Here is a 16220-nt window from a genome sequence, read left to right as displayed (position 1 = left end):
TTGCTAAATTTATAGCTGATAATTTATGTTATAAAAATGTTGGAAGGAGGAAGGAGAAAAACTTTTCTATATAGAATTACATTCTGTTTCACTATTACATAGGTATTTTCATGATGTATTTAGCAATTATATAGAACATTTAATTTCCTTCTTAAAATAAATTTCTCTTAATTTTACTACCTTTCTTACTCATTTTTAAATACAATGTACCATTTGGCATCTGATATTCTGTAATCCTACTATTCAAAAATTAATGTATACTTCTTTTCTCCCTACCATTCTTTCTCTAAGTATTTCCTTTAAAATTTTCTAAAACCTAAATAAAAGATGACTTATACAATACATGGTAAAAAGATACTGAAAGTATTATGAAATAATCAATAATAAAGAATCACCATATATGGAGTGCTGGTGTGGTGCTGTGGGTTAATATAGTGGAGTGCAGGGTCCGTTTGGACCCCAAGGTTGGTGGTTAAAGCTCACCAGCTGCTCCTTGGAAACCCTATATAGGGTTCCTTATCAGTTGAAACTGATTCAATGGCACTTAACAACAACATACACACACACACACACATATCTATTTATATTTACACCAATGATATTTAAATAATGTGTTATTGTTGTTGCTAAGTGCCATCAGCAGAACAAATCCCTGCCCATCCTACACCAACGTCACAATCATTACTACTTTTGAGCCCATTGCTGCTGCCACTGTGACAACACATCTCATTGGTGGTCTTCCTCTTTCTCTGACCCTCCATTTTACCAAACATGGCATCTTTCTTCAGGGACTGATCTCTACTGATAATGTGTTTGAGAAAAAAAAAAAAGTCTGGCCATCCAGACCTCTAAGAAGCATTCTGGATGTACTTCTTCCAACACAGGTTTGCTTGTTCTTTTGGCAGTCCATGGTAGTTTTAATATTCTCCTCCAACACCATAACTCAAATACATCAATTCTTCTATGGTCTTACTTATTCACTGTCCAACTTTCACATGTATATGAGAATATTGAAAATACCATGGCTTGGCTCATTTATACCTTAGTCCTTAAACTGATATCTTTGCTCTTGACACTTTAAAGAGGTCTTGTGCAGCAGAATTGCCTAATGCAATACATCATTTGATTTCTTGACTACTGTTTCCATGAGTGTTGATGGTTGATATGAGAAAAATGAAGTCTTTGACAACTTCAATCTTTACTCCATTTATATGGATGTTGTTTACTGGTCTAGTGGTGAGGATTTTTGTTTTCTTTACATTGAGGCACAACCCATTCTGAAGACTATAGTCTTTGATGATCATCAGTAAGTATTTTAAGTACTCTTTGCTTTTAGCAAGCAAGATTATATCATCTGCATATCACAGGTTGATAAAGAAATTCCTCCAATCCTGATGGCACATTCTTCTTCATATAATCCATCTTCTCAGATAATTTTCTCAGGCATACAGACTGAATAAGTATGGTGAAAGAATACAACACTGGGATACAACGTTCCTAACTTTAAACCAGTGTTCCCTTGTTCTGTTAAAAACAAAACAAAACAAAACAAAAACCACCTGCCTTTTGGTCTATGTTCAGGTCTACCAAGGCAGTTTATGAAATTTTATGGTGTGGTGCTCTAGGGAAAGCATTTAACTACTAACCATAGGGTAGGTACTTCAAACCCACCATTTGCTCTTTGGAGACCCTATACAAGCTCACTATGAGTCAGAACTGACTCAAAGACACTTAACAACAAAAAAAAACATAATTGGAATCATTAAAAATGAACAGAAAATTTAAAATATATAGCAAATATTTAACTCAAGGATTAAAAGGGGGAAAACCAAAAACTAAAAACTAAAGGAATTAGAAGAAATAAAACAAAAGGGAAAAACTGAAGTGTAAAGGCAATGGTTGCACAAAAAATGCCACTGAACTGTACACATAAGTGAAGTTGAAATGGCAAATGTTCTGTTACATTTATAACTCATTGCCTTCAAGTTGATTCTGACTCATAAGAAGAAACCTATAAGAAGAACTTCCCTGTAGAGTTTCAAAGGCTATAAATCTTTAAGGAAGTAGATTGTCATATCAAGTGGTTGCTTGCTGTGTTTGAACCTCAAACCTCAAATCTTTTAGTTAGCAGACAATGTTTAACCATTATATCACTCATTTTCTTTTTACATAGTTACACAATTAGATGAATTAATAAATGAATGAATAGTTGTTGTTAGGTGCAACCAAGTCCGTTCTGACTCATAGCGACCCTATGCAAAACTGAACAAAACACTGTCTGGTCCTGCGTCATTCCCACAATCATTGATACTCTTGTGTCTATGGTTCAATAAAGACCCAGAAATTAATGAAATAGAAAACAATTTCAAAGTCAAATTCCTTCTTGGAAAATACCACTAAAGTTGTTGTTGTTGTTGTTGTTAAGTGCTGTCAAATCGGTTCCAACCCATAGCGACCCTGTATAGGATTTCTGAGGAGCAGCTAGTGAGCTTGAACCACTGACCTTGCAGCTCAAATGACTTTGCAGTCCAGCGCATTGACCCACAGTGCCATACCAGGACTACAACTTTAGGAAGGATACAAAGCATAGAGGTTTAGAGAAAAAAAATAAATGTTAACTTCTGATTTTAATTCCAATATTCTTAGAAGCTGTCATTTTCTTATTTACAATAAGATAAAGCTGGACAAACGGAAAAACAATGAGATATGAACCCAACAAAGAACTGAGGTCATGGGTCAAACTATCACACAAAAATCTGGATCTGCTTACCTGAAAAAAAGACCTTTGGAGCCACAAATTGGTGGTGGTTGTTATTGTTAAAAAGCTGTCCAGCTGGTTCTGACTCATAGTGACCTTTTACAGGGATTCTGAGGGATGTCTGGTAGGTTTCCACTGCTGACCTAGTAGTTAGCAGTCCAGTGCTTATCCTATGATGCCACATCAGTATTCCCATAAACTGGTTGTTATTGTTGTCAAGTGTCATAATGTTGGTTCCAATTCATAGAGATGCTGTATAAGGTTTCCAAGAAGTGGTTGGTGGGTTTGAATAGCCAACCTTGGGATTAGCAGTCCAGTGATTATCTTACAGTACCACACCAAGACTTGTCATAAACTGATAATGCACTTACTGATAATTTTAACAAATTATTGGAGGCAGAACATGGACTAGCAGGAAATGAGAAACTCAGAGAGGCCTTAGTCTTAGGAAGACCCCTATCTTTATATGGGATTTATCTCTAGAAACCCTACCAATATCTCTGAAAGAATATGTAGTCACCGTATGAATACTGTATGATACTATTTTAAGGAGAATCATATGAACAAGAATCAATGGTATTAAATGAATTCCAAGCAACACTGTAGACATTGGAAAAAACAAGGCTCCAGAAATTGACAGAAGGCAAGTTGAAAAGTTTAATAATATGTAGCACTGGAGGCATTCACTCTCTTTGTCAAGAAAATTGGATGACAGCTACTTCACCAACCAATTGGAAGAGATCCATATTTGTACTCATTATAAAGAGAGGTGACCCAAATGAAATGATGAAATAATTGAACAATATTATTAATGTCACGTGCAAATAAAATTTTGCTGAAGATAATGGAAAAATGATGGGAGTGATCCATCAACAGGGAGCTGCCAAAAATTCAAGTCTGATTTGGAAGAGGAGATGGAATGAGAGATATTATTGCTCATGCCAGTTCGATATTGGCTGAAAGCAGAGAACAGCAGAAAGATGTTTACTTGTGCTTTATTGACTATACAAAGTCATCTGACTATGTGGAACTTAACAAAATATGGACAACATTGTGAAGAATGGGCACTCCAAAACATTTAATTGTGCTCATGAGAAACCTGAACATAGATCAAGGAATAGTTGTTTGAACCAAACAAGGGGATAGTGAACAGTTTAAAATCAGGAAAGGTGTACATCAAGGTTGTATCCTTTCACTATACTTACCAATCTGTATGCTGAACAAATAATCTGAGAGCCTGGGTTATATGAAGAAGAATGTGGCATCAAGATTGGAGGAAGACTCAATACCAACCTGCAATATGCAGGTAATACAATATTGCTTTCTGAAAGGGAAGAGGAATGGATATACTTACTTATGAAGATCAGAGACTACTGTCTTCATTATGGAATCACCTCAATATAAAGAAAATGAAAACTCACAACTGTACACATATATAACATCATGCTAAATGGAGAAAAGATTGAAGTTTTCAAAGACTTCAATATGCTTGAATCCACAATGAATATTCATTGAAGCAGCAGTCAAGAAATTAAATCATGTATTGTATTAGGCAAATCTGCAGCAAAAGGCCTCTTTCAAATGTTCAATAACAAAGAGATCAATTTGAGGACTAAGATTTTCCTGATCCAAATCATGGTGTTTCATTCACATCATATGCATCTGAAAGTTGGTCAATGAATGAGGAAGACAGTAGAAGAATAGATAAATTTGAGCTCTGGCGTTGGCAAAGAATATTGAAAATACCATAGATTGCCAGAATAAACAAATCTCTGTAGGAAGAAGTTCAGCCAGAATGTTCATAAGAAGTGAGGATGTATCACATATTATCAGGAGGGCCCAGACCCTTGGGAAGGATATCATGCTTTGAAAAGTGTAAGGTCAGTGAAAAGGAGGAAGACCCAAAACAAGATAAATTGCAGTGGCAGCAACAGTAGGGGAAAACATAACAATAATTGTGAAGATGGTCCAGGATTGAGCATTATTTCGGTTTGTTGTACATAGGGTTGCTATGAATTGGAACTAACTCAATGTGTCCTACAACAACAAATGTGTTACTCAGTCACAGTAGATTGATAATAACATAGTTATTTTGATAACTAACCCCCCAAAAAACCATCGTTTCATAAAATTCAGAACCTTTCCTTATAAATATATCTTAGATGTGATTAAAAAATGTCTTAAACTCAGCAAAATATTTAAATATTACAGAGAAAATTAAATCTTGTATTAGTGATTCTGGAAAAATAGATTATTTTGGAAAAAATATAGAATATTACTTCACAGTATAGTCAAAAATATATTTTCAGTGTATAAACACAGAACTAAAATATGTAATAAAGTACATATAGCAATACATTGTAGTGAGTAATAATAAAATAATAGTGATAATACAATGCAATAAAAATAAAATAGAATAGAGAAAAATAAGATACTAATTTCTATAATTTTATAATATTCAAAAACTACTTCAGAAACATGAGTTAGCTACTACTTTAAAGGAAATAATGAGCAGATATGAATCAACAAAAATGAAGATTAGAATGATCAAAGCTACCAGGAGGAAGCTTAACAAACAAACAAGCAACTTCTTGAAGAAGATAGGTACAACATATATAAAGATCATGTCTGGCACTTTTCTCTAAATTGGTTTTCAGACAACAAGCAATACAGTGGGGAAATATGCCGAAAGAGAAACAGTAAAATAAATATAAATGATTGGTAAATCCAAAAGGAGATATTTCAACCTCACTGGCAAGAACTGAAATGCAAGCTATATAATAAGGGATGTCATTTTAACTTATTACAAAGACAAACCTAAAAGTGAGTTGGCAAAGCAATGTAGAAACAAGCAGTCTTCTCAAAGAAGCAATTTGGTGTTATCTGTCTCAATTTTCAATATGCATAGTGTTTTGCCCAGCAAGTGTAGTGTACGATTAAGCAATTTTTGTACACGTCCACAGATATAGCAGTATATATATATATATAAAGTTGGTAAATGCCATCAAGTCAGAACTGACTCACTGACTCGGTGTAGGGTTTCAGAGGAACAGCTGGTAGCTTTGAACTGCTGATCTTGTAGTTCTCAGTTCAGTGATAATCCTACAGAGCCACACCAGGCATCTATAGACAACTGCCAACCTTGCAATTCAAACTGACCTTGCAGTCAAGTCTGTAGACTCCTGGAGTGGCTCTGTAGGATAATCACTGGATCACAAGTCAGCATGAACTGCAAGGTTGGCAGTTCAAACTCACCAGCTTCTCCTCAGAAACTCTATACAAGGTCACTATGAGTCATAACTGATTCAATGACACTTATCAACAACAAGTATATATACATATTTTATTATAGTAAATATATTGGCAACAATCCAAATTTTCATAATCTTTAGTAAGGTAAATTGCTACCCAGCTAGAGGCTACAGTCCCCATCCCTCCTTCCAGTTAGATGTGATCCTGTAACCAAATGCTTACCAATGATCATTGATGCTGGCAAATTCTGGGAACAAATCTAAGGAGAGGCTGCTGGTTTTTTACTTCCTTTGTATCTCCACTCCAGGGGATTATAACAAAATCTGGAGAAGCACCAACTCTTCTCTTGTAGAAAACAAAATCAATCTTGATGGATAGCAGATGAACAAAATTAAAGGAATCTAGGTCCTGAAAACTCTTGTGAAGAAACCTATCTGACACATCCTTCTAGGACTTTTGTGTGAGAGAAAAACATACTTTCTACTGAGTTTAAGCTAATAGTACTTGTTTTAAATTAAAGATAATGAAATAATACTCCAACTACTGCACTAATAAATGTATAAGCCCTGATGAACACATAACATTGTTCATCATACTATTATAAATTCTTGCTGTCACTACTCACATATAAAAAGCAGCAATTTGGTATCCTTAAAATTCTGATCAAGCTATGTATCTCAGCAAAGATTTTATTTCAACTGCATTTCATGTTTACTAACCTCCAAAGTAAGAGCCATCTGTCAGCTTCATTTCTTTACTGGATTTTGTGATGACACCAGCAACACCATGTTGAATGAAGTACATTTTCTTGCCCACGGCTCCTTCTCGTATGATATAATCCCCTGGTTGAAACACCTCAAATCTTAATTTGCTCAGCATAGCAGTCACAAAATTAGGATCCGCGTTAGCAAATAGAGGCATTGTAGCCACCAATTTCCGACAATTGAAGTTGACTATTTCCTAAAAATGGCAAAAGTAAGCAAGAATTAATGGCAGCTTTAATAATATCAGCATGAAAACATGTGCTGAAATATATACATGTACATAAATATACATTTCATAACATTATAATTTCAATTCAGAATATATATATATATAAATTCTAATAATCTACGTATCTCACCAAACTCAGGGATCATGTTTCATTTTTGTGTTGTAATTTTCTTTCCAGCATTTAGTGTAGTACAGGCAAACATTAAAAAGTCTCAACACATTTTATAGTTTATCATTCCTTTATGATTCCATGTATAAAATTAGAGCATCTAAGATGTAGAATAATTTTAGCTTCTCTTTATTTTTTCATGAAGAATGAAGCAACAACACTTCCTATTAGCTTTAATATTATCATTCTCTGATTCATCATGTGGAACATTCTACCTTGCATTCACTAACTGGAATTCTGAAACAAGGGTCCAACTTTCAGAGAAAAACATCTTGGAGGTTTTTGTTGTTGTTAAAGACATTTATATTAGAGAAGGGACAATGGAGAATTCAAAGACAGGGTACTGACACACTAATGTACTTGTATAGTTTGAAATGAAATGAGTTTCAAGGTCATAGTATCCCTCTTCTCAAAACTGCTTGGATTTCCACTGACAATGTTAGACAGGAGAGAGACTGTAGTTCCTTTTCCTGACTTTTTTTTTTTCTTCTCTGGGGTCAGACTCATTTTATGCTAGTTCTAGTAGATTTGTGAGTTTGATTCCATTCTACACATTCTGTTTCAGATCAGAAATATCAATATGTCTCTGGACCAAAATAAAGATATGAAGTGTGTTGTTTTTGTTATATAAAGTCAGATTTGTAGCACACACACACACACACACACAAAAAAAAAAAAGATAAGAAAAAAACCACACACACACACACAATAGGAACTTATATTCAAACACAATGTTGTTCCTCAGTAATTTTTCATATGATTCTCAAAACAAAGGGTTTGACCTATAACTGCTTCACAAAAAGACCTGATTATTAGTCTAGAGTTGTTTCAAATGATTCCAGCTAATACAGAATCACAAAACTTGGCATCCAGAATAGAAAAGGAGGTATTTCATTCTCAAAAATACTCAGTGAGTTCAGTGGAACAGAGCTATGTTTATAAAAATGGAGCTTCATGGAGGGTGGAAATTCATATAGTACAAGTATAAGATATGCAGCACTAACCAGAAAATGAGCATAGCAGCAAAAACAAGATTAAAATATCATATATGATACATGGTACAGGATTATTCATTCACAGACTTTTTGGATGATTCTGTTGCAGGCTGAACCCAGGACAGTAATTATATCAAATTTTGAAATATACTTCATGGGATTAAAAATGTTGCCTTAAAAGAATTTCTCCCTAAAAGGAATATTATTAGTAAAACCATATAGTACTGATTTAGTTTTTATTTTAGTACAATTTAAGTTGCAAACTAGGAAAGAGGTGGATTTCATTTATTACTGTTCAAAATACATTGATTTATTTCCTTGTGATATTTCAAAATCAATATATGTTAGAAAATTTATTGAAACATCTGAGAAAGGAGTTGATAATTTTTGGTAATAAAAAATCACAATAAATTTCTCATATTATTAAAATACTCATTGCACAATTACATGATTTTGAAATATGTACAGTAGATAACTTCTCTAAAATTAACTTGTTGCTGCTTCACTGATTATAATTATGACACAATGTCATAATCCCTAAAAGATGTTTTACATATAAAGCAAACAATCTAACCCTCATACCAAACCCAAGCAAGGACATCATTAAAAAATAAATTTAAAATTTTTAATTTATTAAATTAAAATTATCGACCAATATCCATCATGAAAATAGATGCAAAAATTCTCGCCAAAATCCTAGCCAATATACCTAATATGAAGGTGCGATAAAGGCACGAAGTGACTGGCTTACAAGTTTTCAAGAGGGAGTTTAGTTTAAGAGTGTGTAGGGGAAGGTAGACTTCCCACTGAATAGTTTTCGTTTTGTCTAGATGGGTCTGGTGTAAAGAAATGGGGATAAGATTCTTATGATTCAATAGTGAGTAATTGTTATCATGTTTAATTGCAACTGTCACAACTCTAAAGGTAGAAGATTTATAATAAAAACAGGGGAGTATAGTTAATCTTACAGTCCAGAAATGAAGGACCATGGGACCATCAAGGGAAAAGAGCATGAGCAGAATGTGGGACCCTATTCAGAGAAACAGCAACACCAGTGATGGAGGTAGAGATGAGGACATGGTGAGAGACTCATGGAAAGAGAAAGTCTGAGTGCTGGCAACCAGGAGATAGGCTTGCAGAATGTGCCCTTTGGTCATTTAAATTATTGTATATTCCTGAGTGTTTTTGTGTACATCCCCCTACCTCCAAATAAAGAGAAAAAACAGAGGAAATAGAAGCAAATACTGTTGAATTATGATGTACAGAGGAGACTAACCATTGCAATGAAACAATGATGTAAAACCGATGCTATCCCATGTAAACTATCACTCAATTCACAATAAAAACTTTAAAAAAAAAAAAAAAAATCCTAGCCAATAGAATTCAACAACACATCAGAAAAATAGAACATCATGATCCAAAGTAGGATTCATACCAGCATGCAAGGATGGATCAATATTAGAAAAATAATCAATATAATCCACTATATAAATAAAAAAAGGAACAGAACCACATACTCATATCGATTGATGCAGAAAAGGCATTGGCAAAATCCAACATCCATTCTTAATAAAAACACTCAACAAAGTAGAAATTGAATGGAAATTCTTCACCATAATTATCAGCATCTAAGAAGTCCTGGTTTGGCTTTGTGGGTTAATGCGCTGCACTGCAAAGTCAGTTTGAACCCATTGTTGGAGGATGAAGCTCACCAACCGCTCCTTGTAAACCTTATACAGGGTCATTATGGGTCGGAACTGACACGATGGTATTCAACAAAAACAAGCAGGAGTTCTGGTGTGGTGCTATGGGTTAACATGGTGGGTGTTTTGAACCACTAGGTGAGTGCTTCAAGATCACCATCTGCTCCTCAGACACCCTATAAACTGTCACTATGGGTCAGAACTGACTAGATGGCACTTAACAATACAAATCCCACAGTCACCATGATTATCAATGGAGAGAAACTGAAAGTATTTCCTTTAGGAACAAGAACCAGACAAGGATACCCTTTATCACCACTCCTATTTAATATTGAAGGAACTCTGGTAGCATAATTGTTACGAGTAAGGCTGCTAACCTCAACGTCAGCAGTTTGAAACTATAGTCATTTCGCAGGAGAAAGATGAAGCTTTCTGCTCCCATAAAGATTTACAGCCTTGAAAACCCTATACAGGGTCGCTATGAGTAGGAACCACAGCATACTACCACCACCACCATTTAATATGGTGTTGGAAGTTTTAGCCAGTGCTATAAGGCAAGAAAGGGAAATTAAAACATGCAAATAGAAAAAGAAGAAGTAAAACTCTCTCTGTTTGCAGATGATATGATCTTATAAAAAGGTACACTATCATATGCAAAAATCAGTTGATTCCTCAATACTAATAAAGACAGCTCTGAAAAGAAAATGAGGAAAACAATATAATTTAATTTACAATGATGGTGGTTGTTATTTGCCATAGAGTCGGTTCCAACTTAGAGCAAAGCTGTACAACGTTACCAAGGCTATAAATCTATACAGGAACAGAAAGCCTCATCTTTCTCTGGTGAAACTGCTCTTTGTTCTGAATTATTGACTGTATGATTAGCAGCCTGACTTGTAACCATTATGCTACCAGAGATTCTTATCATTTACCATAGTCACCAAAAAGATAAAATGTACAGGCATAAGTTTAACCAGAGAAACATAGGAATTATATAAATAAAAACTACAAAGCAGTACTACAGGAGAAAAAAGAGATTTACAAAATTAGAAAAATATACCATGTTCACTGATAGGAAGACCTAACATTATGAAAATGTCAATACTACCTGAAGCAACCTATGGATATAATACAATCCCAATCCAGATTCCAACATTATTCTTTAAAGAGTTGGAAAAAATTATCACAAAATGCATATGGAACGGAAAGAGATATCGAATAAACAAAGCACTGCTTAAGATGAAGAACAAAGTTGGAGGTCTCTCACTCCCTGATCTCAAAATTTACTACTCAGCCACAGTGGTCAAAACAGCCTGGTACTGATAATATGAAATATACATAGATCAATGGAACAGAGTTGAAAGTAAATCCTTCCACATACAAATAGCTGAGCTTTGACAAAGGGCCAAAACACATTAAATGGGGACGATACAGTCTCTTAAACAATTGGTGCTAGAAAAAGCAAAAAATCCATTTGCATAAGAATCAAACAAGAGCTGTGTCACACCATATACAAAACAAACTCAACATGGATTAAAGACCTTATTACAAAATTGAGAACTATAAAGATCATCAATGAAAACATAGAGTCAAACTTAGGGCTGTAATACATGGCATATAGACATTATCAAACATTACAAAAAAAAAAAAAAAAGCAGAAATAGTAAAAGACAAAATAGACGACTGGGAACTCATAAAAATTAGAAACTTATGTGCATCAAAAGATTTCAGTAAAAGAGTAAAAAGGGAGCCCACAGTCAAGAAAAAAAAAAAAAAAAATGCAATGACATATCAGGTACAGGACTAATACCTAAAAATTACAACATCTCTACAGGAAAAATACAAACAACCCAATTAAAAAATGTGCTCAGAACATTCCTTACCAAGGAAGATATTCAGGCAGTCAACAAACATGAAGTCACTAGATCATTAGTCACTGTTTCTGTTGTTAAGTGCTGTTGAGTCTGTTTCGACTCTTGGAAACCCTGTATAGAGTTTCCAAGGAACAGTTCAGTGCTGATCCTATAACTTCACACCACAAATGCAAATCAAAACAGCAATGAGATATCATATCACACCAACATTAACAGTAAAGTTCAAAAAAACAGAAAAACAACAAATGCTGGCAAGGGTGTGGAAAGAATGGGCTCCTCCTACATTGCTGATGGGACAATAAAATGGTTTGACCACTGTGGAATATGGTGTGATGTATTCTAAGACCCAGAATTCACTCTACTTGGTATATATCCACAAGAAATACGCACCAGGACACAAGTAGCTATATGTACACAGATGTTCTTTGCAGCACTATTCATGAAAGCAAAAAGATGGAGACAGCTTAAGTGCCCATCATTGGAAGAATAGAAAAACAAACTTTGGTACATATACAGAGTAGAATACCATGACTCCATGACTCTGAGACCCCAAGAACTAGACAGTGCCTGGTTACCAACTTCTCTGAAAAGGATCACATTAGAGGGCCCTGGATAGAATGGAAAAAATGTAGAACAAAACTCAAAATTATTTAATAATAATTTTAAAAGACCAGGCTTATTGGTCAGAAATAGACTGGAGGAACCTGTGACTGCGGCCTTTGACCACTCTTCAGGTCTGAAAAGGAACACACCATGTTGTTGTTGTTGAGTGCAGTCTAGTCAGGTCTGACCCATAGAGACCCTGTATTGGGTTTCCAAGGACCAGCTGGGGAGCTTGAACTACCGACCTTGAGATTCAAACCAACTTTGCAGTGCAGTGCATTAATCCCAGCACCATACCTGGACTCCTAACTAATTCCCATGTGATACAGATGGAACACACCCTGGTGGCCAAATTTTCAGCCAATTAGTTGTTAGGTTTACTAGTGCAACAACACTAGTAAAGTCTGTTCACCATGGAAAGGTCAATCATTCAAAATCAAAAGGACAACATTTCCTAAAAACAAAGGTTATAATGGGTAGGAATGTGGGTGAAATGCAAATAGGAACCACAAGCAAGAAGCAGAATAATTGTACAGTGGTGATTTTAATCATTGAGATGAAACAAAGTATATCATTTGTTGAAGGTAAAGCTGATAATCTTGTCTGTAAACCTTCACTCAATTCACAATAGTTGGTTGAAAGTGAACAAATTAAACAACTTTTTAAAGGTTTTAAAACACCACAGGATATACACTTACGAAAAATTATATTCATGTGGAAAAAAGTCTAAAAGTATCTACATTAAACTTATTATGTTGTTGTTGTTTTGAGGTGCTTTCAAGTTGTTTCTGACCCATCGTGTGACCCCATGTACCACAGAACAAAACACTGCCCTGTCCTGCAACATATCACAATCCCTGCTATGCTTGAGCCCATTGCTGCTTCCATTGTATCAATCCACCTCGTTGGGGGGATGGGGGGAGGTCCTCTCTTTTTCACTGACTCTCCACTTTACCAAGAATGATGTCCTTCTCCAGGAACAGGTTCATCTTGATAATACGTCCAAAGCATGAAAGACAAAGTCTAGTTATCATGGCTTCAAAGGAGTATTCTGGTTGTACTTCTTTCAAAACAGATTTGTGTGTTCTTCTGGCACTTCATGATACTTTTAAAATTCTTCTCCAAAACCCTAACTCAAATGTACCAATTCTTCTGCTGTCTTCCTTATTTATTGTTTAAGTTTCACATGCATATGAGGTTTTTGAAAATGTCATGGTTGGGTCAGGTTAACTTTAGTCCTCCAACTGGCATTTTAGGTGTTAAATACTTTAAAGAGGCCTTGTACAGTAGATTTGCCTAACGCAATACATCCTTTGATTTATTGACTGCTGCTTCCATAACTAAGAAGCTCTGGTAGCATAGTGGTTACGAATCGGGCTGCTAACCTCAGGGTCAGCAGTTGAAAACTACCAGCTGTTCCATAGGAGAAAGATGAGGCGTTCTGCTCCCATAAAGATTTACAGCCTTGGAAACCCTGTGCAGGGTTGCTATGAGTTGTAACTGACTCCATGGCTTCCATAACTATTGATTGTGGATCCAAGAAAAATGAAATCTTTCACAACTTCAGCCTTTTCAATTTCTCTTTATCTTGATTTTATTTATTTGTCCAATGGTAAGGATTTTTGATTTGTTAAAACTGAGGTGCAACCTATACAGAAGCCTGTGGTCTTTGATATTTATCACGATTTTAAGTCCTCTTGATTTTCAGCAAGTCAGATTATATCATCTGCATACCACAGGCTGTTAATGAGTCTTCCTCCAATCCTGATGCCAAGTTCTTCATTTTACCCAGTTTCTTGGATTATTTGCTTGGCATACAGATTGAATTAGAATGGAGGAAGAATACAACTCTGGTACACACCTTTCCTGATTTTAAACCATTCAGTATCTCCTTGATGCTTGAATTGTCTAAGTAAAGGTTCCCCATGATTGCAATGAAGTATTCCAGAATACCCATGATTTGCAGTGTTGTCCACAGCATGTCAAGATCCACACAGTCAAAAGCCTTTGCATAGTCAGTAAAGCACAGGTAAACATTTTTCTGGTATTCTCTACTTTCAGCCAATAGCCCTCTGACATCAGCTATGATATGTCCCATTACATCTCTTCATGTGAATCTGATTTGAACCTCTGGCTGTTCTCTGTCAATGTACAGTTGGAACAGTTTTTCAATTATCTTGAGCAAAATTTTACTTGCATGTGATATTAATTATATTGTCTAATTAATAGATGGAAATATGGATTTATTCCATTCAGTTGGCCAGGTAGCTGTCATCTAAATTTCTTGGCATGAAAGCCTTTAGTGCTGCATCAGTTTGTTCAAAGATATTAATTTGTTTTTATCAATTCCTGGAGCTTAGTTCTTTGCCAATGCCTTAGTGCACCTTAGATTTCTTTCTTCAATATCATTGGCCCTTGATCATAAGCTGTCTCTTGAAATGGTTGAACATTGACCATTTCGTTTTGGTACAGTATTCTTTGTATTCTTTTCCATCTTCTTCTGATGCTTTCTACATCATTCAGTATTTTGCTCAAAGAATCCTTCAGTATTGGAATTTGAGGTTTGAATTTTTTTCCTCAGTTCTTTTAAGCTGAGAAATGCTAAACAGGTTTTTTTTTTGGTTTTCCAACTCCAAATCTTTGCACATTTCATTATAATATTTGACTTTTTCTTCTTGAGGTGCCCTTTGAAATTTTCTGTTCAGCTTTTACCTTCTCATTTCTTTTATTTGCTTTAGCATCTCTATGCTGGAGAGCAAATTTCTGAGTCGCTTCTGACATTTATTAATTAATTTGTTTGTTTGTGTATATATGTATGTATTTATTTATTTGTTTATTTATTTATTTTTCTACCTTCCTTCTCTTCTTAAAAACATGTTACTATATTCCTGTGTAATATACTTGATGTCATACAACAATTTTTCTGGTATTCTGTCATTAATGTCTCATTCATCAAATCTGTTCTTCAGATGATCTCTAAATTCAGGTAGGATATGTTCAAGTTCACATTTTAGGTCCAAGGGACCTGTTGCAATTTTGTTGAGCTTCAGCCTGAACTTGCATATAAGCAATTGGTAGTCTGTTCTCCAGTCTGCCCTTTACTTTGTTTTGGCCAATGATGTAGATGAAACTTCCCACTGTCTCTTCCCACAATTTGATTTCTATGTATCCCATCTGGTGATGTCCATATGTATAATCATCTTTTGTGTTGTCTAAAAATGATATTCACAATAAAGAACTCCTTGGTCTTGCAAAATTCTACCTTGGGATCCCCAGCATCATTTTTATCACTCTGTTCATATTTTCCATAGAATTATCCTTTTTCTTTGTCTCTAACCATTGCATTCCATTCACCAATAATTATCAACACATTTTGAAAGCATATTTGATCAATTTCATACTGAAAAAAGTTGGTATAATTGTTCAATTTCATCATCACTGACTTCAGTGGTTGGTGCACAAATTTGAATAGTAGTGGTATTAGCTGGTCTTCCTTTGTTGTTGTTGTTGTTGTCAGGTGTCATCGAGTCAGAACCAACTCATAGCGACCCCATGCACAGCAGAACAAAACAATGTCCAATCCTGGGCCAACCCCACCACTGCTGCCACACTTGACGCCATCAATGATGACACCTGGCTGATCCATCTCATTGGGGGTCTTCCTCTTTTTCTCTGACCCTCCATCTTACCAAGCATGACATCCTTCTCCAGCGACAGTTCTCTCCTGACAATATGTCCAAAGTATGACAGACAAAGCTTAGCCATCCTGGTCTCCAAGGAGCACTCTGGCTACATGTCTTCCAAAACAGATCTGTTCGTTCTTTTGGCAGTCCATAGCACTTTTAGTATTCTCCTCCAACACTACAACTCAAA

The 16220-nt window shown here is 35.3% G+C and overlaps 1 protein-coding gene across 1 annotated transcript in view; it reads right to left on the bottom strand.

Moving 5' to 3' along the window:
• HCN1 (hyperpolarization activated cyclic nucleotide-gated potassium channel 1) overlaps window positions 1-16220 on the bottom strand; it is a 689786-nt gene that overhangs the window by 96185 nt on the left and 577381 nt on the right. Inside the window, exon 6 of the mRNA XM_006865746.1 lies at window positions 6730-6970. Within this exon, the coding sequence (XP_006865808.1) occupies window positions 6730-6970 (241 nt within the window). The remainder of the gene's footprint in view (window positions 1-6729; window positions 6971-16220) is intronic.

The sequence above is a fragment of the Chrysochloris asiatica genome, unplaced genomic scaffold, assembly GCF_000296735.1.
Source record: "Chrysochloris asiatica unplaced genomic scaffold, ChrAsi1.0 scaffold00082, whole genome shotgun sequence".
Lineage (NCBI taxonomy): Eukaryota > Metazoa > Chordata > Mammalia > Afrosoricida > Chrysochloridae > Chrysochloris > Chrysochloris asiatica.
This window is presented reverse-complemented; position numbering and strand designations above follow the sequence as displayed.